The following is a 27,047-nucleotide window of genomic DNA, read 5'->3' on the forward strand; positions in this document are numbered from 1 at the left end:
ACTGCTGACCATCAGAAAATTATCACCTGGAATCATCTGCATCTGTAGAGTTGTGGCAGTTATAGAGATGACAAGGTAAAAAACCACATGTATTTGAAGCTAACTGGCCTTAGACATTACAAATTTGTGTTCTAATTGTGTTCTATCTGGACCCCTTAGTAGTTTGGTTAATCCAAAAAGTCTTTTAAAGCAGGATATCATTTTTAAAATAACACATATATGCTTAGATATTTTAACTTAAAGTACAAGTCATCTTTATTTGCCAGTTATTTAATGTAGGACCCAGGTCCTTTCTACCTTTTCATTGTAGGTATGCTTATAAGTGTTCTCTGACATGTCTTATACAAATCATATATGTTACGTTATACAGTTGTGCACGGGTACAGAATACTTGTGGATTTTTAGTACATTTCTGGTGAGTCTTTTAGAACTGTTTTACCAATAATTAACCAATACATTTAAATTGGGCATGGGGAAAGCAACACACTTTCATCTAGCTTTCCAAAGTATTCAACTTGGTTTTCACGGAAACTACAACTCTTCACACTCATTTCATCTTCTTATGTAACATGATAAAAACATAAATTTATCATAAATTACCAAAGATGATCAGTTTGGTGACTGTGTTAGTTTCTTAGAATTGCTGTAATAAATCACCACTAACTGTGTGGAGAAGGCGATGGCACCCCACTCCAGTACTCTTGACTGGAAAATCCCATGGATGGTAGAGCCTGGTGGGCTGCAGTCCATGGGGTCGCTAAGAGTCAGACACAACTGAGCAACTTCACTTTGCCTTTCCACTTTCATGCCTTGGAGAAGGAAATGGCAACCCACTCCAGTATTCTTGCCTAGAGAATCCCAGGGATGGAGGAGCCTGATGGGCTGCCGTCTATGGGGTCTCACAGAGTCAGACACAACTGAAGCGACTTAGCCACAGCAGTGTGGCTTAAAACTACAGAAATTTATTCTCTCACCATTCTGGTGCTTAGAAACCCAAAATTAAGGTGTCAGTAGGGCCATGTACCCTCTGCAGACTCCAAGGAAGAATCCTTCCAACCTTTCTTGACTCCTCCTGCTTCTGGTGGCCCCACATATTCAGCCATGTAACTCAGCAGAGTAACTCCAGTCTCTGCCTATCTTCATGTGGTCATCTACATGTTTGTGACCCCACGTCCACTATGATCTTACCTCAGAACTTACCTTAATTCTTAATTGCACGTGCAAAAACACTGATTCTAAGTAAGATCACATTGTGAGCTTTTGAGTGAGAGTGAAGGTCGCTCAGTCGTATTCAACTCTTTGTGACCCCATGGACTATACAGTCCATGGAGTTCTCCAGGCTAGAATACTGGAGTGGTAGCCTTTCACTTCAGGGGATCTTCCCAACCCAGGGATTGAACCCAGGTCTCCCACATTGCGGGTGAGTTCTTTACGAGATGAGCCACAGGGGAAGCCCAAGAAAACTGGTGTGGGCCGCCTATCCCTTCTCCAGCAGATCTTCCCAACCTAGGAATCCAGGTGGACTGTTTACCAACTGAGCTATCAGAGAAGCCTTCTGAGTAGTTTTTGAGAGCTTTTGAGTAGGTATGATTTACTGGGGAGTACTATTCAACCCACCGCAGTAACAAACTCAGCTAACTGGTGGTATACATGTCTTTTTACATGGACCTTACTGGTGGCTCAAGTGGAAAGAATCTGCCTGCAATGCCGGAGACCCAGGTTCAACCCCTGGGTCGGGAAGATCCCCTGGAGAAGGAATTGGCAATTCAGTCCAGTATTCTTACCTGAGAATTCCATGGACAGAGAAACCTGGTGGGTTACAGTTCATGGAATCACAAAGAGTCAGACACAACTGAGCAACTTTCACTTTTCACTTTCAAATTGATTGCAGCAAGTGGAAACCGAGGTGAAGCATGTGCCAGACAGAATCCTGCTAACTGAAAACCTGCATCTTGCCCAGGCGTCAATTAGTATTCTTTTCCAAGAAAATGGAGAGCATTCGTTACTCTAGTGAGTTGGTTAAATGGAGATTACGTGAAACAATTATACTTTCTCCTTCAAACTTGTATAAATATGTTTGTTACTGTGTATATATAAAAATTCGATATGAACAATTATTTGTTTGCAAGTTAGACAGGAAGGTTTGCATCTAACCCTGTCTTTTACCTACAAAATCAAAAATGAACAGCAAGCAAAATATGTCCTGTTTTCTGTTGCCCTAATTCACATTTATTTGATTAGTCTGAACTTTAAAGTAATTGTGTTGTTTCAATATGGCACTCATAAGAAAATGAGATAAAATCTTGTTAAAGTGATAACCAGTCTAACAATCTAGTTTTGCTTGCCTTCAATACTTCTCTGGTTATTAAAGAAAAATCCAGTGTTACTGAAATTTAAAACAAGTCAAGTTTTTGCCTGTATAATAACTCTGGGAAAAGAATCAGTTGTGGGGGATAAGAACTGTCAGGTGAGTATATGCTCCTTGGTTCTGTCTTGTCACAACAAAGATTTGGAGTGATGGATATTAAAGCCCCCTCGGCGTGTCACAGCTCTCGGGTCTTGGACAGACCGTGTTATAGCTCTCAGGTCTCGAACGGACCATGTTGTATCTCTTAGACAAGTCAGTGTTACAGCTCCATGTTACAGTTCTATTTTATTTAGATAATAGCAGGAAAATCCATCTTTGAGGCATGAGGGCAGGTCGACCCAAAGACACGCAGAGAAGAGCACCCCAGTGTGCGGGATTGAGAGAGAGAGACCCCCAGCGCTTTGGCTCCTCTTTTTATGTTTTTTTCTCCCCCTGGGCCTGCCCTATGTAAATTGGGCTAGCCAGGAGTGTTGTTTGTTCTACCTGAGGTCCTCACGCTGGTCCTCGGACCTTCTTTTGTTCTATTTTCACGGGCTTTTCTCTTTCTTGTTTTTAGCCACCGCCATTCTGGACTCCTGTTTCCTATTCTAACTACCTAATAGAACTATTGGCTTAAACTAAGTAATAAGAGATCTGATTTTTAATTAGCCTTACTATAATTCTTGCCCTTCATACCAATGACAGTTCTAAGAATTTGATGCACTATTTTAAAATCCTTGTTACAAGTCCCACTTACAGTATATTTCACATACAAGCAAGATATACATTAAACTTAAATTTGATGTCTCATTCTGTTCCATATTAATATATGGTTATTAGCAAAGCATTTTATCAGCACCTCTGAATGCTGATCTGTATTTTATCATTTAGCTTCCTCATAGCTACCCATTAACTAAACCCTATATCTAATTATAATTTACTTAAATAGCTCCATTTCCCCTCTATATTCTCTATTTGTAAAGGTCATTATGGACAAGGAAGGAATTTAAATGACTGACAGATTGTCATCTCAAAACTATTTGCTTCAGGTCACCTCACTTTTATGTTACGATTCTTCTAACTCAGAGTTTTTTCCCTTTTTTTGTTTTTTCTTAGTCTAGTGTTGGGGATCATGTAAATCTGTCCTTACTGGACCTCTAATACAATGGTAATTGGGATTTAGAACTCTTAAAGTACTTATTCATGTCAATACTTTAGAATGGTTTTAAAATTTTGATAGCTGTAGAAACTTCAGCTATGAATAATTTTTGAAAAATATTTTCAACTTCAAGATGATTTTATAAAATAAGTGTGAATTTATTACTTCCCTCTCTACTTGAAATGTCTACAGGGAACAATGAGATATCTGCATTTGATTAACATAACAAAATGGAGCCTGTAGTACTTCAATTAAATATCTAACATTGTGGAACATCTTTTGTTAAGGGAAGTGAGTTCTTTAATCAGTGTTTCTTTATATTTATATCAATATCAGTATTTTTGCATCATTCTTAGGGAAAATATGAATACACAATAATTTTCAGAAAGGTTTTCAACTTCAGTTTGCTTAAAGGCAAATAAATACAGGATAAAAAAATTCATTTAAATTGGACCTCAAATTAGCCCACCTACAAAAATAAGCCCACACCTCCAATCCTACACCTTCAACTGCCTCCGCCCAAAAAAACCCTGGAAGAATAAATACTAAAATATTAATAATGGTGACCTTAGTGATTTTGTCTTTAGGCATTTCTGTAAATTTTTAAATATCTATAGTAAATATATCAGTTTTATTACCATGAAGGAAAAAGACAAAAAAATTTTTTATAAAAAGACAGTTACTGTAAGCATAAACATTAAGTCCAATTTATTACATACCTATGACCCTTTGTTGTTGTTGTTTAGTCACTAAGTTGTGTCTGACTCTTTTGCAACCCCATGGACCATAGCCCGCCAGGCTCCTCTGTCCATGAAATTTTCCAGGCAAGAATACTGGAGTGGGTAGCCATTCCCTTCCCCAGGGGATCTTCCCAACCCGGGGACTGAACCAGCATCTCCCACTTGGGCAGGTGAATTCTTCACCACTGAGCCACCTGGGAAGCCCTTATTAATCTGCTGCTGCTGCTAAGTCGCTTCAGTCACGTCCGACTCTGTGCAACCCCATAGATGGCAGCCCACCAGGCTCCCCCATCCCTGGGATTCTCCAGGCAAGAACTCTGGAGTGGGTTGCCATTTCCTTCTCCAATGCATGAAAGTGAAAAGTGAAAGTGAAGTTGCTCAGTCGTCTCTGACTCTTCATGACCCCATGGACTGCAGCCCACCAGGCTCCTCCATCCATGGGATTTTCCAGGCAAGAGTACTGGGGTGGGGTGCCATCCCACAGATAGGGGCCACTTATTATCATCCCACAGTCACTTATTTTCTCACAGTTCTGCAGGCTGAAAGCCTATGGTTTTGGCAGGTTTGGTTTCTCTTGAGGCCTCTCCCTGGCTTGCAGTTGGCCACCTTCTCACGGTGTCTTTAAATGGTCTTTGCTCTGTGTGCTTCCGTCCATGTTCTTCCTCTTCTTATAAGGACTCCAGTCATATTGGATTAAGGTCCCACCCTGATGACTTCATTTAACGTTAGTTACTTCTTTAAACTCTCCAAACCCTATCCTTCTCCAGGGAATCTTCCCAGCCCTGGGATCAAATTCATGTCCCATGCATTGCAGGTGGATTCTTTACCACTGAGCCACCAGGGAAGCCCCATTGAGGCTTAAGACTTTCAAAATGTGAATTTGGCATTAGACATGATTCAGTCCTTAACACCACCAATTTCTCACTACGACAACGATCCCCACCTCTGATTCACACATGGAAACAAATTCAATGTGAAGAGAAATAGCAAAGTGCATTGGACAGTTAAAACAGTTATGTGGGTAACTTAGGAAATCCTTGGCCAATTTTACATTTGCTTTTTCCATGTGCTATAATTACAGAAACCTGAGATACATTCTAGTCTTAGATATAACTGCAACAGGAAGCACTCTACTGTAGGTCAGGTCACATTAGTTAGTGCTAGAGCCCAGCCCCACTGGCAGGGCATCTGATGAATGGTTAGCTGAGGCAGGTCTACCTTGATGCCATTTTCCCTCAAAGGTGTCCAGTGAAGGGGCTGTCCGTGTCCCAGGAGTTTAACCTGAAATTGAAAACATACACATAAATGTCTCCTTATGTGTCTCTGACTTCCTCACTGTATTGGGAAGAAGCAGTTGATACTGCTTAAAGAGCAATGTAGACAGGAGATTCATTGTTTTTACTTTAATTTAGTGGATCACAAGCTGCTTTAATTTATGATCCAAATGCATGTATATATCTCTCTTGCTCCTTTCTTACTCTCGAAAGTGTGCAGGATTTGAGGAAGAATCGTATAGACTGAACAGTGTCAGAGCAGAGAAAACTACCCTTGAACCAATCTGCACAACTAAGGCCTGCCTGGCTCTGACACAGGATGTTCAGGGAAAGGTTCACCTTCCTTATCCAGCCACCCTCCCTCCCCAGATGGCCCAATAATCTCCACTAATCAACAGTACATACGTGTGATCTATTATTACTGTAACTGTTCTATATCCTTAGTCTTACACAAAATGAATTTAAATAAGTAGTTTTCTATATATTTGTGGTTATTTTGAACCAGAAAACTTTGTTTACCATGTAGAATAATACAAAAACAAAACCCGTGGACTTTCAAATAACAGTATTAATGGTGGCCAAAGCTTCCCTGGTGGCTCAGCAGTAGAGAATGTGCCTGCAATGCAGGAGAAGCTGGTTTGATCTCTGGGTTGGAAAGATTCCCTGGAGAAGGAAATGGCAACCCACTCCAGTATTTTGCCTGGAAAGTCCCAAGGACAGAGGAGCCTGGTGGGCTACAGTCTGTGGGGTTGCAAAAGAGACGGACATGACTGAGCGACTAAACAACAAAGAGAACGTAGATAAAATAAAAAGGTAATGTTATGTCCAGGCCTCTAAGCTGCAGTTAAACAAAAGATTTGAACTCTTTATCTCCTTTTCTGCCAGATCAGCCACAAGTGTTAGAAATGAAACATGGGAAAATGGTTTAAGGAGAAAAATTTGGACAATTCGCCTCCCAGAAAATTTTTATTTTGTTAAAAATAAGTTATAAAATATGTTAAAATGAACTCATTGCCAGACCTGATGGCCACAACTGTTAGATTAACCTTTTGTTATTGTTGTTTAGTCTCTCAGTCCTGTCTGACTCTTTGCAACCTCATGGATTGTAGCCCACCAGGCTCCTCTGTCCGTGGAATTTCCTAGGCAAAAATACTGGAGTGTGTTGCCTTTTCCTCCTCCAAAGGATATTCCCAACCCAGGAGTCAAACTCTCAGTTAAACCCGCATCTCTTGCATGGCAGGCAAATTCTTTACTGCTGAGCTAGCAGGGAAGGTTAACCTTTAACCTCCAAATGTTTTAAGAACTTAAAATAGTGGCCATGACATCTTACATTTATCAGATGTGTTCTGGTGTGAGATGTCAGGGGAAGAATCTGAACTCCAGTCTTATGAAAAGAGTCATTTTTGGATGCATGCAGTGAACCTGAGCAACATAGCATGACTGGAGAAGATGTTTTAATTGATAAGCATGGAGATGATGTAACTGTTTTATAGGCTTGGTTTTCTGAGGAATGAAACAAAATTTTCAACAGTTTTTGCCAAACATTGCCATTGATAAAGCTCATTTTAAAATTACTGTCATGAGATGTAAATGGAATACATATAAGGCTCACCTTGAAGTTAAAAGTTAATGTCTTCCTCAGGGTGTTCTAGTCAGCAATTTAAAGGAACAATAAAGACAAAATTCCCTCTTACCTCTGTTGCCCCCAGAGTAGCTTTGGGCTGACCAAGAAAGAGCTGTCCTGATATGGGCCATTTGAGAAACATGGCATAGACCAACTTATCTTTAGGTTTGGATGTGTACCTGGTTAAGAAAAAAAAAATGCATAATAATACTTCTCATTATTTATGGGTCAGGTTCAGAATTATCTTCCAGATATACCTCCATTTAGTAAATATTTACCAATGTTTTCTTTAATCGAGGGAAGAAAAAATAGCCCGATGGTAGCAATAAAAAGCACCCTAAAGGATTCTGACCCCAATCCCGGTGTAGTGTGTGGTGTGGGGGAGAAGTTCCCGCATCACCAGGCAGTTCTCAGGCACCAGCTGGGCGTCCTACAGTTCAACTCCATTCTGACACCATCTACCCAGAGGCAGTGTCAGATTCCAAAAGGTCAGGGTTTATTCCTACCACCAGTCATGTGTCCAGATTGTCATGTGGGGTTCTGACCCACAGGCTATAGATTGGAGATTCCTACAACCCCCTCCTTGAGTTCAGCTAATTTGCTAGAGCAGCTCTCAGAATTCTACTTCCTGGATTACAGGTCTATTATAAAAGGATGTATCTCAGGAACAGCCAGATGGAAAAGACACACAGGACAAGGTATGTGTAGGGGCAGGGGGCTTCCACACCCTCCCCAAGGGCCCTGCTCTCCCGGCACCACCACCAATCCAGAAGCTCTCTGAACACCATTCTTTTGGTTTTTTATGGTGGCCTCATTAATCACTATTGATTAAATCACTGGCCATGATGACTGTTTCAACCTCCAGTCTCTAAAGAGCTGTTTGGAAGCTGAAGTGAACTGAAATAACAAGAGGAGGGAGTTAGACAGTGGGATGATTCAGAATGAGATCATGAAAGGAGTACAAATATTGGAAATGCAAGGTCTAAGTTATGACCAAAAGAAGGGGACAGGATTCCTGGAAAGAAGGAAGTACAAGAACTGCATGCCTGCTAAGTCGCTTCAGTCGTGTCCAACTCTGTGCAACCCTATGGACTGTAGCTTGCCAGTCTCCTCTGTCCATGGGATGGTCCAAGCAAGAATACTGGAGTGGGTTGCCATACCCTCCCCTAGGGGATCTTCCCAACCCAAGGATCAAACCTGCATCTCTTAAGTCTCCTGCATGGCAGGTGGGTTCTTTACCACTAGCATCACTTGGGAAGCCCAAGAACTGAGGGGCCAGCAAATTAGAAGAGCTGTGAATATACACAATCAGAATTATATGAAGAGTAGTTCTGGCAGCCCACTCCAGTATTCTTGCTTGGACCATCCCATGGACAGAGGAGCCTGGTGGGCTAAGTCCATGGGGTTGCAAAGAGTCAGACACAACTGAGCGACTAACTAAGTTCTGGGGACAGCAACAGTGAGCCAGGGCTTAAACTCTCAAAGGATTTCAAAGATGGCCCTGGGAGTCTAGATAGCCATCTAAAGATGCAGCAAGGAGGGGAAACACACACGAACCTGTGGGGAGAGAGCTCCACTGATGAGGCAGGGAGGGTGGCCACCTGGGCTCAGTGCAGTGGAGCCAGGCAACAGCCTTATAGGGATTGCTAAGTAGTCTGACTTTTATCTTTACTTACTGAAAGAGAACTTAATGGAATAATGCTTAATAATTGTCAAGTCCCAGATCAGACACCCTGATAGTCAAATATAAACACAGAAGCAAATTCTAAAACCAAATTTAAAACTAGCTTCTGTAAAATGAAAGATTGGTTCTAAGTTCTCATTATGGCTTCTGCCAGATCCAATATTCTAAAATTCTACAGTTAGGTGCTTCTGTGTAGACTGCCTTACTTTATTTTCTTCAGTGAATTGACAATTGAAGTCATAAGTTCAAAGAAGAGTATTTAGTCCAATCTTTTGGTATACGCTTGATCAGCCTGTACTCGCTTTGGTGGTAACACGGGTGAACTTTAGAGCTTCACTGATACTGTGCTGTGCTTAGGTGCTCAGTCGTGTGATCCCACAGACTGCAGCCCGCCAGGCTCCTCTGTCCGTGGGATTCTCCAGGCGAGAATACTGGAGTGGGTTGCCGAGCCCTCCTCCAGGGGATCTTCCCAACCCAGGGATCAAACTCAGGTCTCCTGAATTGCAGGGGAATTCTTTAGTCTGAGCCACCAGGGAGAACTACTCTTATTTGCGTATGTTAAGATCCTACATCAGAAACCACCCTATGCTTTTTATAGGAGATACTAGTTAAAATTTAGCCAGTTGAGATAATTAATTTTAAAGAAAGTTCAGGTTTAGATTTATTAGAATATATTTTTCCTGCCCTATGGCACTTCCTGCTAATTTGATGAGATGTAACACCTGCAAAAGTTAGAATTTACCTGACTAAACCAAAAGTCTCTTTTGGATTAACCACTCAGCACTTTTTTTTTTTTTTCATTTTTCTGAATGACCTACAATTTTTGTAAGAAGCTTTATTTCTCCCTAAAATTTATCCACTGTTAGAAGGAATCTAGCGATTATTTCAGCTCAACTTGATAAATAATTAAGTGTTTAAAATATGCTGATTTTAAGTAAATAAAATATTCTGTATAGGTGGGCATTCATCCAATTTCCTCTTTATTATACTGTTCTCTTTATCTCTGAGAAATGTTAAATACCTTCTTCTATCAAATAGTACTTACCATACGTCTGGGGTGACAGTGTCATTCTGGGATCTCCAAGCATTGGTTTCATAGATGGCTTCTCCATTGACTTTTAGCCAGATTCCCATTTGCCTCAATCGCTCCTTAAAAATTGCAGAAATGGTGCCATCCTGTGTGGGTCCAATATTCATCAACAGATTTCCTCCACATGAAACTGTTTGTACAAGTTGCTTAAAAATTAAGAATAAATATAGTTCTTAGAGGAAGAAAACAATTCCATCATTAATCACTATCTAAGAGAACACACATAGAAAAAAAAAAAGAGTCATGTCCTGTATTTACAGGCCATTGAGTCATACAGTTTAGAAAACATAATTCTCACATGTGTACACTTTTACAAATATTATTATAATCGTCAGACATTTTACTGTACCTTTACCAACTCTTCAATTGTGAGATAGTCAGAGATTTCAGCATTCCTCCTGTAGCCCCAGGAAAACTTGTCTATTGTCATGCAGTTTTCCCATTTATGTGGCAAAAGATGTCCTGGGTTATAACGATCACTACATGTATAGTAGCCACCATGCTTACAAATGCTACCAGCTCCCCAACGGTCATTGGTGACCACTGTGTCCTGAACTGGGCTGAAATGAAAAGGATGATTAAAAAATTACACAAAAGCAATGTCACTGAAAAACGTGACTGAAATCCACTCTTAGAAAATAACCAGTTGAATATAATACAAACCCCATGATTTTGAAGTAAACTAGACCTGAGTAAGTTGTAGTCCTGGCCCGTTACTTGCTAAGCTCCTTGTCCTAGAGCAAATTACCTAACTCCTCTGAATAATCCATTTCTCCATCTGTTATTAGAACAGAACTTGGGCTTCCCTGGTGGTTCAGACACTAAGGAATCCTCCTGCCACCGCAGGAGACACAGGTTCAATCCCTGGGTTGGGAAGACCCCCTGGAAGAGGGAAAGGCTACCCACTCCAGTATTCTTGCCTGGAGAATCCCATGGACAGAGGAGCCTAGAGGGCTACAGTCCATGGGAGTCAGACACGACTGAGCGACTGACACGATCTATGTAAGACACCTATGTATGCCCAGCACACACAGCACTTAAAAGAGTTTTACTACTATTTAAACGTTCTCCCCTGGTCTCTTCCTCTTATAATTGTGCCTAATATTGAAGATCTCAGCAAAGTTGACTGTTATGGATGGAATTCACTGTGGCATAAAATATTCCCTCAACAGTATTCATCATAGCAGGTGGTACCTCCTGCACTTCTCCATTTAGAGGGGATCGTTTTGGTTCACAAACTGAAGCGGAGGACTCCCAGTATTTCCTTTAGGAAAGGAGTACCTAGAGAAACTGCGGTTATGTACCAAGACAGAGAATTTCTCTGTGCGTCCTCTGTGGACCCAAAGAACACTAGCAGGGCTCTCCCTAACTTCACAGCACAATACCAAGTACTTTTGAGATACAGATATCAATTTGGTCCACATAGTGTGAGCCCTATAGAGGAGCTTAGTCAGAACTCCCTGTTCTAATGGGGCAGCCGGGAACATGCTAGAAAACAAAAGGAAAGAACAGGAAGAAGTGAAATGCTGACGATGAAGGAAAAGAGACAGACAGGGTGACATCTAAGCAGCAAAGATTATCAAAGGTAAGAGGATGCGAAGAAGCAATTAGAGGAACTGAAAAGCACAGCATGAGAAACAGTGATGGATAAACAGCATTGGCCCAGAGAGGTGATGAAAACGGGGACCTACGAAATTAGTCTTCAGAGTGCTGGATGCTGTAATTTTTTTTTAGTCTCAATTCAAAATCAGACTGTTGAGCTATATTTGACTCCTGGTTTGTAACTCTTAGGGCTTCCCAGGTGGCTCAATGGTAAAGAATCCACTTGCCAGTGCAGCAACACGGGTTCGACTCCTGGATCAGGAAGATCCCCTGGAGAAGGAAATGGCAACCCACTCCAGTATTCTTGCTAACTAATTCTTGTTAAGAATATTCCAGTGTTCTTGTAACTCTTGATATTTTGAGTTAATATTGATATATCTAATATGCATTATTTACAATGATTTTCTCCCCATGTCACAAACAAGCCTGAAGGGGAATATTTCAAGAAGCAAGAACTAATGTTATACAGGTATTAAGAATGTCACGTGTAAGAATTGAATCGCCAGTCTATGTCTGATGCAGGATACAGCATGCTTGGGGCTGGTGCATGGGGATGACCCACAGAGATGTTATGGGGAGGGAGGTGGGAGGGGGGTTCATGTTTGGGAACACATGTAAGAATTAAAGACTTTAAAATTTTAAAAAAAAAAAGATAAAAAATAAAAAATAAAAAAAAGAATGTCACGACAGCAGTCTAGTAGCACACACACCTCTCATTGTACAGCCAGGCCAGGAAGTCTAAGCTTTTCCAGTAGGTATCTGGGGCCCCTCCATCGCCATCTGACCACAGCACCTCCGGCTGATACTTGTTCACTAACTCGTAGAGCTCGGGCAGCATCTTAGACACTGGATATTGTCGTTTCTGGAACAAGCTGGATTCATCCTCAAGGAAGAGCGGATGAAACCACTCAAAAAGGGAGTAGTAGAGCCCGAAGCGCAGGTCAGTCCTGTTCCTAACCGCACCTGCAAGTTCCTTGACGATGTCCCTCTTTGGCCCCATGTCTACTGCGTTCCAGTTCCACGAGTACTCTGAGCCCCACAAGGTGAAGCCTGAAACATTATATTAAAAGCCTCTGTAAGCATATCAACTCTGTTCTAGTAAATGTGCGCCTATACCAACACCAAGTTATAAAGGCAGTACACGTGACATATAAATCACTGTTTCTACAAACATCTGTTTTATGACCATTTTTTTTCCTTAGTATATATTTTGCTTTCATGCGAGAAACAAATGAGAATTTAAAAAATATTTTTATTTATTTATTTGGCTACACAGGGCCTTAGTCGCAGCATGCAGGAATCCTTAGTGGCAGCATGCAAGCTCTTAGTTATGGCATGTGGGCTGTAGTTCCCTGACCAGGGATCAAACCTGGTCCCCGTGCATTGGGAGCACTGAGTGTTAGCCACCAGGGAGGTCCCTAACAAATGAGAATTTAAACAAAGTAGAACCAAGATTTTTTTAAGTACTTCTCACGGTACCGCATTGTTGTTGTTCAGTGGCTAAGTCGTGTCCAGCTCTTTGTGATCCCTATGGACTACCAAACGAGAAGCTGCATTATCTCTCGAAGTTTGCTCAAATTTGTGTCCATTAAATCAGTGATGTTATCTAGCCATCTCATCCTCTGTCATCCCCTTCTCCTTTTGCTTTCAATCTTTTCCAGCGTCACAGTCTTTTCCAATGAGTCAGCTCTTCACATCAGGTGGTCAGAATACTGGAGCTTCAGCATCAGTCCTTCCAATGAATATTCAGGACTAATTTCCTTTAGGATTGATTGGTTTGATCTCCTTGCAGTTCAAGGAACTCTCAAGAGTCTTCTCCAGCACAACAATTTGAAAGCATCAATTCTTCAGTGCTCAGTCTTCTTTATGGTCCAACTCTTACATCCATACATGACTACTGGAAAAACCATAGCTTTTGGAGTGGGTTGCCAGTGATTTTGGAGAAAATAAGGTCTGTATAGTCTGATCTTTCTCCAGTATTCTCCCTCTTAGATGATAAGCTCCTGGAGGGACAGTGTGATGTCTGCAGTGTTCCCAGTTATATCCTCAGCCAATGGCTAGCACAAGGTCTAGTACAAAATCACAGTCAACATTAGCAGATCATAGCTGAGATGGGAACATCTTCCACATCCACCATTGTAAACAATGACTGTGACTACTTACAGGGAAGAACCATAGATGCACTCCTGCATGATTCCTGTCTTCCAAATCAAAGAGTATATTCCCTGAGCTTAGAATTATTTTATTATAGTATGGTTCATAGAACACTGATAATCCATGTTCAGTAGTAAATCTCCTTGACCCTCATTATTCATTTAACCCAGCAGGGGTAAGGTACTCTTCCCCAGTAGTTCTATACTTGAAATGTACCCACCATCTGTTATCTCAGTTCAGTTCAGTTCAGTTCAGTTTAGTCGCTCAGTCGTGTCCAACTCTTTGCAACTCCATGAATTGCAGCACGCTAGGCCTCCCTGTCTGTCACCAACTCCCGGAGTTCACTCAGACTCGCGTCCAACAAGTCAGTGATGCCATCCAGCCATCTCATCCTCGGTCGTCCCCTTCTCCTCCTGCCCCCAATCCCTCCCAGCATCAAAGTCTTCTCCAATGAGTCAACTCTTTGCATGAGGTGGCCAAAGTACTGGAGTTTCAGCTTTAGCATCATTCCTTCCAAAGAAATCCCCAGGTTGATCTTTAGAATGGACTGGTTGGATCTCATCCTACTCTAAAATCATAAGCTTGGATGTTGTGCTTTAAATTACCTAAAAGTGAATTATCTACCAACTAAATGGATAAGAAGAATACAATTACATAAGTACTTTGAAATAATTCATATTTTAAAAGGAATTTGCATTTAGATTGCTGGCTTGTCTATATAAAAACCATAAAAGCACTATATAAATTGAATACTTAAGGAATAATATAAAAGCCTCAAAATCTTTAGTTAGGATCTAGGAACATGAATACATTATTACTGTCCTACTAAAATCTAAAGCAATGTTTGTGAACCAACATACGTAAGGTATTTGGTGTAACACTTTACTTTTATAAATCAGGACAAGTCTAAGGCAGAACGTGAAGAAGAACTAAAGAGCCTCTTGATGAATGTGAAAGAGGAGAGTGAAAAAACTGTCTTAAACCTCAACATTCAGAAAACTAAGATCATGGCAGCTGGTCCCATCACTTCATGGCAAATAGATGGGGAAACAGTGGAAACAGTGGCTGACTTTATTTTCCTGGGCTCCAAAATCACTGCAGATGGTGACTGCAGCCATGAAATTAAAAGACGCTTACTCGTTGGAAGGAAAGTTATGACCAACCTAGACAGCATATTAAAAAGCAGAGACATTACTTTGCCAACAAAGGTCCATCTAGTTAAGGGTATGGTTTTTCCAGTGGTCATGTATGGATGCGAGAGTTGGACTATAAAGAAAGCTAAGTGCCGAAGGATTGATGCTTTTGAGCTGTGGTGTTAGAGAAGACTCTTGAGAGTCCCTTGGACTGCAAGGAGATCCAACCAGTCTATCCTAAAGGAGATCAGTCCTGGTTGTTCATTGGAAGGACTGATGTTGAAGCTGAAATTCCAATACTTTGGCCACCTGATGCAAAGAGCTGACTCATTTGAAAAGACCCTGATGCTGGGAAAGATTGAGGGCAGGAGGAGAAGGGGACGACAGAGGATGAGATGGTTGGATGGCATCACCAACTCGATGGATGGGTTTGGGTGAACTCCGGGAGCTGGTGATGGACAGGGAGGCCTGGCGTGCTGCAGTTCATGGGGTCGCAAAGAGTCGGACACGACTGAGTGACTGAGTTGAATTGAACTGAAGATGGACACACTCTTTGGATTCATTTTGAAGAAACTTTTAAAAGAGCTCACACTGGTTCTAAAGATGTTGTAGTAAGCTTCAAAGCACTGTCGGTGATATTTAAAGTCTTATTCCATGTCTCAACTTGGCAGGCCCTAATGTCTGGTGGTGCTAAAACCACTTTGGGTCTTGGGTTCAGTAGCACCACCAGAAGTTCACACAGTGGTCTTCCAGCCTACCTGGGCTCAGCAGGGTCTTCTATAGGCATGAAAACCTCCAACAATATGGTTCTAGAAAGTGTATAAATGTGGGCTACATCATTTGTCCTCACAGCGTGATTAAGAGTTGTTTTGCTGTGTTTTTAAATAAGCTAAGTAATACTTTCTACCATATAGCCTAGAGAAGTTCTAGGCATCAGGAAATCAACATGTCCTAAGTATCCATCTCAGCCTGAGAAACACCTGCAGGAAAAAAATCATTAAGCCACTGGACTGTGGCCAAAAGGAAAAATATCCTGATTCCTTATTTGGGGTTTTCATTCTTTCCTCGTAATCCCCCACGCACCACTGCAGAAAATAATGAGATAAAAATTTTTATTCCAGTGCAAACAAATCATCCAGTTATTTATTTATCTTTGATTGCACTGGGTCTTTGTTGCTATGTACAGGCCTTTCTCTAGCTGTGGCTGGTAGGGGCTGCTCTCTAGTCGTGGTGCACAGGCTTCTCATTGAGGTGACTTCTCCTGTTGCGGAGCTTGGGCTCTAGGGCACCTGGGCTTCAGGAGTTGCAGCCTGAGGGCTCTAAATTCTGGCTTAGTTGCCCTGAGGCCTGTGGGACCTTCCCCGACCAAGGATTGAACCTGCATCCCCTGCACTGGCAGACAGATTCTTAACCACTGAACCATTGGAGAGGTCCAGATTATCTAATTATTAACATGCTGTTGGAGGAATAATAACGTGCTGATGTTTCCTTGATCTTGTAGATATGGGAATGGTAATGGGTAGATTCTATCCTATTAATGTAAGATCACTTTAATGGTTCATTTTATGTGTCAACTTGCCTGGGTCAAAGGGTGCCCAGATATTTGGTTAAACATCATTCAGGATATGTTCCTGAAGGTGTTTCTACAGAAAATTAACATATGAATAGTTAGACTGAGTAAAGCAGATTGCCCACCCAAAGTGGTGGGCCTCATCCAATCGACTGAAGGCCTAAATAGAATAAAAGGCTGATTAAGAAAGAATTCTTCAGACTTTCCTGGTGGTCCAGTGGTTAAGACTCCCCACTTCCACTGCAGGGAGCATGGGTTCAATCCCTGGTCAGGGAACTAAGATTCTGTATGCCGGACATTGTAGCCAAAAAGAAAAAAAAAGCAGCAAAGTTTAAGGAGTGGTGTTTTTTGTTTTTTAATTAAAAAAAAATGTTTTCTCTGTATGTCTTTGAGCTGAGACATTAGTCTTTAACTTAGATTTGGACAGGTACTTATATTATCCACTCTCCTGTTCCTGATGCCTTTGGGCTCAGACTGGAACTATATAACTGGCTGTCTTGGGTCTGGACTTCTCAGCCTCCAGAGTTGCATGAGCCAGTTTCTTATGATAAATCTATACATATTATACTTCCTGTTAGCTCTATTTCTCTGGAGAACCCTAATTCAACCACTCTGTTTCTTTTTAGATATTCTTCCACCATCTCTAATATTTCTGGGCATCATTACAGCCTTGCAATCCTGTTCCTTTCAGGTAGCCTGTGTCATTTGCATCAGTAGCAAACTTTCCTCAACTGGGTCATATAAGAGTTGGCCAAAAGCACCACCTTGTATGTTGGTCATAATGTAAGACAATAGCAAATAATCCCCAGGGTACCTTCCCAGAATGCATTACAGAGGTGAGAAGAAAACGGAAAGAATGTAGTTCAGTTGTAAACTTTGACCTGCAAACCACATCCCCCTTCAAAAGGCTTTAATAAAATCTTGCGTTACTTGGAAATTGTTAAATATGCACATAATAAAATGCGATCAGTTTCCATTTTTTTCTATATGTGGAGGGTATGATCTTTCTGCATACTTAATGCTCCTTTTTTTTTTCTTTTTCTTAATGTTTCTTAATTGGGTGAAACATGTGATCTCTTAAATTACAAGCAAATGTCAGTAGCCACTTAGGACTGCTCCTAAGAGAAAACTGTTTTCATGCGGATGACCTTGCTTTAGTTTCTTCTTCCAAAAGAACTACTTCACATTTATAACCACTGTCAGTGTTTGCAGATGTTGTTCTTACTTACCTTCATGATGTTTGGAAGTTAAGACAACGTATTTGGCACCAGAAGCCTGTAAAATATCTGCCCACTGGTTCGCATCAAAAAATTTTGCTGTAAATAGTGGTCCAAAATCTTCATATGTGAAATCAGGAGGGTAATTATTTTTCATAAAGTCCACATAAGCTGGTATCTTTTCCTTTTGCCAGTACCACCTAAGGGGATGAAGGAAACAGCATATAAGTAGCATACACATAAACACTTGAAATATAGGTATCCCTCAGTATTCATAGAGAATGAGTCCCATGTTTCTCAGCAGATACCAAAATCTGTGAGTACTCAAGTCCCTTACATAAAATGGCATACTACAGCCTGCCCTCCATATCTGCAGTTTGGGCATCTGCAGATTCAAGCAAACATAGATGAAAATTTCTGTCTGAGGTTGGTTAAATCCAGAGATGAAAATCCCTTGAATATAGAGGGCCAATTATGTATTTATTGAAAAAAATACACATAAAAGACCAAACTTGTGCTATTCAGGGGTCAACCATAACTCCCTTTACTAAAATTCTCCCTTATTCAGATGTTACTAAGATTCCCTTCCTATCCCCATTTAGTCTGACTTCACTTAAGGAAAGCTTACATGAACTTCCATAGTCTTCCGTCTATCCCTCTGTGAACTCTACGCAGCTTATCAACCAGAACAGTCTAAACAAACAAGTCACCCATTTGCTCTTAATTCTTCACTTTTCGATTGCAACATGGAGTATACATAATTAGTCCTTTGTAACATAAATGATGTAGTCTTCAAAAGAAGACAAAGTGCATAAAATATAACATAAATGTATTATATTCACTAGCAGGGAACAAGTGATGAGGAAATGACAGTAAAATTAAGAAAATGCTGTTATTTTAATATACTGACTCAGTCTTCAAGGATTACTGGTTATGTGTATTTATTCTGAGCAGTGGGGCCTCAACTGCCTAAGCAGAGCTTCAGAAGGAAAACAACATTGAAAACACAACTTTAAAAAAGAAAACTATTTGTTTATTTTGCTGCCCTGGATGTTAGTCACAGCATGCAGGATCTTTAGTTGTGGCCTGCGAACTCTTATTTGCAGCATATGGGATCTAGTTCCCTGACCAGCGATGGAACCCGGGCCCCCTACTCCAAGAGTGTGGAGTCTTCACCATTGGACCACCAGGGAAATCCTCAAAGCATAATTTTTAGATAAACATTTTATATAAACATGGCAGTAAGCCCATGGTCATGAAATAGATGCAAGTCCCCCCTCTGACCCATCTTTTATTCTTCCTTTCACTACTCCTTTCATAAGAGTGTTTACTGGATGCTGCTGCTGCTGCTAAGTTGCTTCAGTTGTTTCCGACTCTGTGCAACCCCATAGACAGAAGCCCACCAGGCTCCCCTGTCGCTGGGATTCTCCAGGCAAGAACGCTGGAGTGGGTTGCCACCTCCTTCTCCAATGCGTGAAAGTGAAAAGTGAAAGGGAAGTCACTAAGTCGTGTCCGACTCCTAGCGACCCCGTGGACTGCAGCCCACCAGGCTCCTCCGTCCATGGGACTCCCCAGGCAAGAGTACTGTAGTGGGGTGCCATTGCCTTCTCCGTTTACTGGATGAACAAATTCATAATCAGCACTAGATCTCCGAAGATGACCAGGAGGTTCTTTCTGCTGAGAAGGCTTTGCTGAAGGACATACTGTGTCACAAGCCCTCTTCTTTACCTGCCCGAGAGTCAGATACATACTTTCCCAGCTTCCATCACAGCTACCACGTGGACACCTGATCCATGCTGGCCAATGGAACTGGAGGGGAAGCCAACTTGGGAGATTCTGGGAATGGTCTCCTCTCCAGTAGAAAGAGATACAATCTGCCTTTGGACAAGGCTGTGTGATGTGATGCCTGGCCACCATCATGTCACCATGACAGGACAAGTCAACAGGCTGAGGATGACAGAGAGCCCAGGACTTTGATTTCATCACTGAGCCAAGCACTTCTGAATTTCTTATTATGTATAGTAATAAGCTCCTATTATTATACCTTTTATTTGAGTTTTCTGTACCTTCAATTGAAAGTATCCTAATTGATCCATGATGCACTTTTATCTTTTAAATGGAACTGCAAAAGAGAAACTGGGAGAGTCAGAAAGTTAAAAGATAAGAGATTTCTATTTTTTTCCTAGCACATCTAATTTGAACCTGCATTCTCTATTATAGTCTAGAGTCACTTCTCAAATTGCATGAGAAGAGAAGATGAGAAGAAGCACTTATAGTAAACAGCCCACCATTTATATTTGTTTTTGAGCTGCCATTAAGGATAGTCAAACATACTCATCTCTGCTGTTGACTGCCCCAGGTCAAATCAACTGAGATCAGAGATTTAGAGGAGATAAAAAGGGAAACTATAGATAATTAAGAATCTTACACAGGGTTATTGCACTTCCAGACCATCAAAAATATACTCTGTTTTGTAAGAGAATTATGTTTATTGTTCCAGGTCAAAACAAACAACTTTGTGTTCATTTGTAGAAAATGAGAAGTTAACCATTACAAAGAATAAGATGACTCAAAACTAATTGTTTTGTGCAGAGCACTAGTTTCAACTAACAAACATCAAATCCTCTCCTAGCATCAAATGTATCTTTACCTAATCTTCCCAGTTGAACAAAGGTGCTAGTGGTTAACAGAATCTGCTTGCCAATGCAGGAGGCATAAGAGACGCGGATTCAATCCCTGGGTTGGGAAGATCCCCTAGAGGAGGGCATGGCAACCCCCTCCAGTATTCTTGCCTGGAGAATCCCATGAAAACAGAGGAGCCTGGCGGGCTACAGTCCATGGGGTCACAAAGAGTCAGACATGACGGAGCAACTGAGTACACACAATATAAGATGAGGAAATCTGTTAATTTATGTACCTTGCTGTCAGGGGATGTTTAACAGTAGGATTCCTGTGTTCTGTTTCCTGCCTCTCATGAGCTCTCTGTTCCTTATCAGTTCCTGGTAACAGGAACGAGCGGAGTGGCATGCTGCTCCCAGGACTGAGGTCATGAGATGGAATGCATGCATAGAGTTTCCTTCATTAGCTTTTCCATATGGTAAAAGTGATTATTTATGACCCTCTTTCTTTGATATGGATTGTCTTCTGGTTTTATGACCTCTATTACTCCTTGTTTCCTTGGTAACTTGTAAAGTCTGGTCTTTTGATCTTTATCTGAAGAAGCTACCTTGTAAAACAGTATATATACTCACACAGTTCCACCGGAGACTTGGGTCCCCGTGTCCTTCTCTCTCTCTCTCTCTCTCTCTATCCTCTCTCTCTATCTCTTTCTCTTATCTCTCTTTCTGGCTGATTCTCTGGAGTATGGAAGCCTGCTGAGCTCACTTTCCTGCCTGGGCTTTCAAGACCTCTTTCAGAGGATGCCCTGTGCCTACGTGAGTGGTACAAGCCTGTCCTAGGGCTTTATTGGCTCTCTGCGTAACCCAGGGAATATTAGCCTCTTTCCTTCTTTCACTTTCTTATCATTGACTCCAGACCACCAGGTTCTGGTCCATTAAAGGACCACAACACCTTGCTAATCGAAACATTTCAGAAGTAAATTCAAAATGCCTCGCAGTACAAAACTTGCAAAGAAACAGTTATAATATCCTGAAGCAAATATATTTGGTAATACAGGTTATGGAAAGAAAGAGTCCCATATTTTACAAGTTGATTTCAAAAGAGTATATGAATAGTACTCCATAGCTTATGCATTTCTTTTACATCAATTGGCCTAAGTGAATAAGAAAAGTTACTGGTTGCAGAAAGTCAATGTCTTTACAGAAAGTGGTACAATGTTTATAGTGTAAATGTTTATAGTGTAACACAATATATAATTTATACTCTGTATTGTATCAGCCAACTAAAAATTGTCACTTGCCATCTGATTCTATAAGAATGAAGTCCTTAGCCACTGTAGTTGCTGACTTTCAATACACCCTGAAAGGACAGGGTGGAGATTAGGAAAAACTGCCGGAACAGCCTTTCAGATAGTCAGATATTTGCAGATTTTATGAGCCCAATTTCTTGCATGTTTCTCATAGCGAGAAAAGCACTAAAATCATTAAGGGAGATGTTCGTTCCTGGTGACGAGCAGTGACCTTCTTGTGACTAGCGGTGACCTTCTTGTGACTAGCAGTAACCTTCTATCAAAATGTGTGCTGATTGCATATATCCCCTTTCACCAAAAAACGACATATATACTGACCTCCGGCTTCCCTGGTAGCTCAGTGGTAAGGAAACTTCCTGCAATGCAGGAGATGTGGGTTTGATCCCTGGATTGGGAAGATCCCCTAGAGAAGGAAATGGCAACCCATTCTAGTATTCTTGCCAGGGAAATCCCATGGATAGAGGATTTGGGGTCACAAATGTAGGCTACATTCCAAGGGATCGCAAAGAGTAGGACACAACTTAGCAACCCAACAACAACACACTGACCCCCACCCTTACCTCTTCAGAGCAGTTCCACAGAGCTCTCTAAGAGGCAGTCTCCTAGGTTACAGTCCTCATTTTGCCCCAAATAAAACTTAATTCACAACTCTCACACTGGGTGTTTTTTTTTTATAGTTGTCATATTGAATATATATTGTATGAATTAAATTTGTTGTACATTATGTATATAGTATAACGTAGGTTTAAATATTCATTGTTTATTTTCTTATCTTACTTAGGAACATATTATTTATGTGTATATATGTGTATTATGCATACATATATATGTAGTAACACTTCTATCTTGAAGAACTTAACATACCTGAAGTATTTAATCAAGAAAGATGCGAGACACTTAAAGCTGTAAAGGTATGGCTCTCAAGGTAAAATCTAAAGAGCAATTTTTTTGTATACCACCTTTCACATGTTGTTGCTGTTGTTTAATTGCTAAGTTGTGTCCAGATCTTTCTGAGACCCCATGAACTGTAGCACACCAAGCTCCCCTGTCCATGGGATTTTCCAGGCAAGAATACTGGAGTGGGTTGCCATTTCCTTCTCCAGGGGATCTTTCTGACCCAGGGATCAAGCCAGTGTCTCCTGCATTGGCAGGGGGATTCTTTACCACTGAGCCACCAGGCAAGCCCACTTTTCACATTTTGTTCAGTTGCTAAGTTGTGTCCAGCTTTTTCCAACCCCATGGACTGCGGCATGCCAGACTTCCCTGACCTCCACTATCTCCGAGTTTGTTCAAATCCATGTCCATTGAGTCAGTGATGGTATCTAACAATCTCATCCTTTGCTGCCCCCTTTTCCTTTTGCCTTCACTCTTTCCCAGCATCAGGGTCTTTTCCAGTGAGTCAGCTCTTCACATCAGGTGGCCAAAATACTGGAGCTTCAGCCACAGTCCGTCCAATGAATATTCGGGACTGATTTCCTTTAGGATTGACTGGCTGGATCTCTTGCATCCAGTTCAGTTCAGTCACTCAGTCGTGTCTGACTCTTTGTGACCCCATGAATTGCAGCACGCCAGGCCTCCCTGTCCATCACCAATTCCTGGAGTTCACTCAGACTCACGTCCATCGAGTCAGTGATGCCATCCAGCCATCTCATCCTCTGTGATCCCCTTCTCCTCCTGCCCTCAATCCCTCCCAGCATCAGAGTCTTTTCCAATGAGTCAATTCTTCGCATGAGGTGGCCAAAGTACTAGAGCTTCAGCTTTAGCATCATTCCTTCCAAAGAAATCCCAGGGCTGATCTCCTTCAGAATGGACTGGCTGGATCTCCTTGCAGTCCAAGGGACTCTCAAGAGTCTTTTCCAACACCACAGTTCAAAAGCATCAATTCTTCGGCACTCAGCCTTCTTCACAGTCCAACTCTCACATCCATACATGACCACAGGAAAAACCATAGCCTTGACTAGACAGACCTTTGTTGGCAAAGTAATGTCTCTGCTTTTGAATATGCTATCTAGGTTGGTCGTAACTTTTCTTCCAAGGAGTAAGAGTCTTTTAATTTCATGGCTGCAGTCACCATCTGCAGTGATTTTGGAGCCCCCCAAAATAAAGTCAGCCACTGTTTCCACTGTTTCCCCATCTATTTCCCATGAAGTGATGAGACCAGATGCCATGATCTTCGTTTTCTGAATGTTGAGCTTTAGGCCAACTTTTTCACTCTCCTCTTTCACTTTCATCAAGAGGCTTTTTAGTTCCTCTTCACTTTCTGCCATAAGGGTGGTGTCATCTGCATATCTGAGGTTATTGATATTTCTCCCAGCTATCTTGATTCCAGCTTGTGTTTCTTCCAGTCCAGCACTTCTCATGATGTACTCTGCATATAAGTTAAATAAGCAGGGTGACAATATACAGCCTTGACGCACTCATTTTCCTATTTGGAACCAGTCTGTTGTTCCATGTCCAGTTCTAACTGTTGCTTCCTGACCTGCATACAGATTTCTCAAGAGGCAGGTCAGATGGTCTGGTATTCCCATCTCTTGAAGAATTTTCCACAGTTTATTGTGATCCACACAGTCAAAGGCTTTGGCATAGTCAATAAAGCAGAAATAGATGTTTTTCTGGAACTCTCTTGCTTTTTCCATGATCCAGCAGATGTTGGCAATTTGATCTCTGGTTCCTCTGCCTTTTCTAAAACCAGCTTGAACATCTAAAACCAGCTTGAACACGTATTGCTAAAGCCTGGCTTGGAGAATTTTGAGCATTACTTTACTAGCATGTGAGATGAGTACAATTGTGTGGTAGTTTGAGCATTCTTTGGCATTGCCTTTCTTTGGGATTGGAATGAAAACTGACCTTTTCCAGTCCTGTGGTCACTGCTGAGTTTTCCAAATTTGCTAGCATATTGAGTGCAACACTTTCACAGCATCATCTTTCAGGATTTGAAATAGCTCAACTGGAATTCCATCACCTCCACTAGCTTTGTTCATAGTGATGCTTTCTAAGGCCCATTTGACTTCACATTCCAGGATGTCTGGCTCTAAATGAGTGATCACACCATCATGATTATCCGGGTCATGAAGATCTTTTTTGTACAGTCTTCTGTGTATTCTTGCCACCTCTTCTTAATATCTTCTGCTTCTGTTAGGTCCCTACCATTTCTGTCCTTGATCGAGCCCATCTTTGCATGAAATGTTCCCTTGGTATCTCTAATTTTCTTGAAGAGATCTCTGGTCTTCCCATTCTGTTCTTTTCCTCAAGGGACTCTCAAGAATCTTCTCCAACACCACAGTTCAAAAGCATCAATTCTTCGGCACTTAGCTTTCTTTATGGTCCAACTCTCACATCCATATATAACTACTGGGAAAACCATAGTTTTGACTAGATGGACCTTTGTTGGTAAACTGATATCTCTTGCTTTTTAATATGCTGTCTAGGTTTATCATAGCTTTCCTTCCAAGAAGCAAGTATCTTTTAATTTCAAGGCAGCAGTCACTGTCCACAGTGATTTTGGAGCCCAAGAAAATAAAATCTGTCACTGTTTCCATTTCGCCCCATCTATTTGCCATAATGCAACCAGATGCTATGATCTCAGTTTTTTTAATGTTGAATTTCAACACCTTTTTCACTCTCCTCTTTCACCCTCCTCAAGAGGCACTTTAGTTCCTCTTCATTTTTGGCCAGTAGATGTATCATCTGCGTATCTGAGGTTGATATTTCTCCCAGCAGTCTTAATTCCAGCTTGTGATTCATCCAGTCCAGCATTTCTCATGATGTACTCTGCATATAAGTTAAAAAGCAGGGTGACAACATACAACCTTGTCCTACTCCTTTCCCAGTTTAAACCAGTCCATTGTTCCATGTCCTGTTCTAACTGTTGCTGCTTCTCGATCTGCATACAGATTTCTCAGGAAGCAGGCAAGGCAGTCTGGTATTCCCATCTCTTTAAGAATTTTCCAGTTTGCTGTGACGCACCCAGTCAAAGGCTTTAGCGTAGTCAGTGCAGCAGACGTATATGTTTTTCTGGAATTTCCTTGCTTTCTCTGAGATCCAATGGATGTTGGCAATTTGATCTCTGTTCCTCTGCCTTTTCTAAATCCAACCTGAACATCTGCAAGTTCTTGGTTCATGTACTGCTGAAATCTAGCTCGAAGGATTTTGACATAATCTTGCTAGCATGTAAAATGAGCACAGTTGTGTGGTAGTTTCAACATTCTTTGGCGTTGCCCTTCTTTGGGATTGGAATGAAAACTGACATTTTCCAGTCCTGTGGCCACTGCTGAGTTTTTCAAATTTGCTGATTTATTGAGTGCAGCACTTTAACAGCACTATCTTTTATAGGATTAGCTCAGCTGGAATTCCACCACCTCCACTAGCTTTGTTCATAACTTTTCACATAGCAATCTGTTAATAATTGGAGTTTCTTAGGGTTAATGTTCTAGAATCTTTTTTTAAATTTTTCCTTGGACTACATGTGGTAACATTTTAAGGTTAAAGAGCCAGTGAATGCCCAAGTGAACAGAAATCTCACATACCCATGAATTTATCCTTAAACCCTCTTCATGGCAGAACAATTGACAATTGACAAGTAGCAGCAGAACAGCAATGGAGCAAGTCTGCAGTTCGAAGGACAAGGACGGTTTAGGCCCAGAGCTTCCTCCTGCGACCCCCACACAAGCCCTACTTTTCTGCTATTTCATTCTGTCGATGGCTGCAGAGTGGTAAGAACAACTGAGAAGTACAAATACCAAGAAGCTGAGAAGCCAGAGCCACATCAAGGTTCTGACTCTTGGAGTCACACGGAAGCAAAATTCAGCGTTCACCCAGCAACAACCACTTACTTACCCAGTAAATCATAAACGTAACACCCGGAAATGCAAAGCACGGCTCAAACAGCAGAAGGTGAAACTGACTAAGAGACTAAACAAACCCGCAAAGGCTGGAGGTCTGGGTCCTGGCTGCAGGCCAGTGGGGTGCAAAGCGGGATTAGAGGAGACTGAGGGAGGCGCGCTCACCAGAACCATTCGCTCCCGAAACTGGGCACGGAGAACACGCCCCAGTGGATAAAGATGCCGAACTTGGCCTTGTCGAACCAGGCGGGCAGCTGGCGGGCGTCCAGGGACTCCCAGGTGGGGTCGAAGGGCGCAGGGCCGCTCGCGGAACCCGGCGGCGGCAGCAGAAGCAGCAGGATCAGCAGCGGGAGCGCCGGCCCGGGCAGCTTCGGGGATCGCATAGCCTCGCAGCCCCCAGTCCTGGACGCTATCCCGCGGCCTCCGAAAGCTCGTCCTTCCGCGTCCCGGCAAAGAGCCGCCACGGTCACCTGACCAAGCTGCGTTAGGAAAAAGGCACCCTCCCCGCTGGTATGGGAGTGGCCGCGGTTCGGGCCCTGGAACAGAATGACCCCAGGAGGCCTGCAGCGCCCTCTTGCATAACTAAGGAGGCCAGTATTAGCCCGAAGCCTGCCCTGAGCCTGCTCCTCTCAGCCTCCTAGATTAGCCTCTCGAGGGAGAAGAAACTAGTCTGGTTCAGGGACC

At 41.9% G+C, this 27,047-nt stretch overlaps 1 protein-coding gene across 1 annotated transcript; it reads right to left on the reverse strand.

The window, feature by feature from the left end:
- Positions 1-1,804: 1,804 nt before the first annotated feature.
- FUCA2 (alpha-L-fucosidase 2) lies at positions 1,805-26,792 on the reverse strand. The gene is made up of 7 exons (XM_068984902.1): positions 26,529-26,792; positions 17,607-17,794; positions 12,231-12,570; positions 10,268-10,478; positions 9,874-10,064; positions 7,215-7,323; positions 1,805-5,527 (listed from the first exon to the last, which is right to left on the reverse strand). The coding sequence occupies exons 1-7, from the start codon at positions 26,744-26,746 to the stop codon at positions 5,387-5,389; spliced, it is 1,398 nt and encodes a 465-aa protein (XP_068841003.1). The 5' UTR covers positions 26,747-26,792; the 3' UTR covers positions 1,805-5,386.
- Between the last annotated feature and the right edge of the window lie 255 nt (positions 26,793-27,047).

Source organism: Capricornis sumatraensis, chromosome 13 (assembly GCF_032405125.1).
Source record: "Capricornis sumatraensis isolate serow.1 chromosome 13, serow.2, whole genome shotgun sequence".
Classification (NCBI taxonomy): domain Eukaryota; kingdom Metazoa; phylum Chordata; class Mammalia; order Artiodactyla; family Bovidae; genus Capricornis; species Capricornis sumatraensis.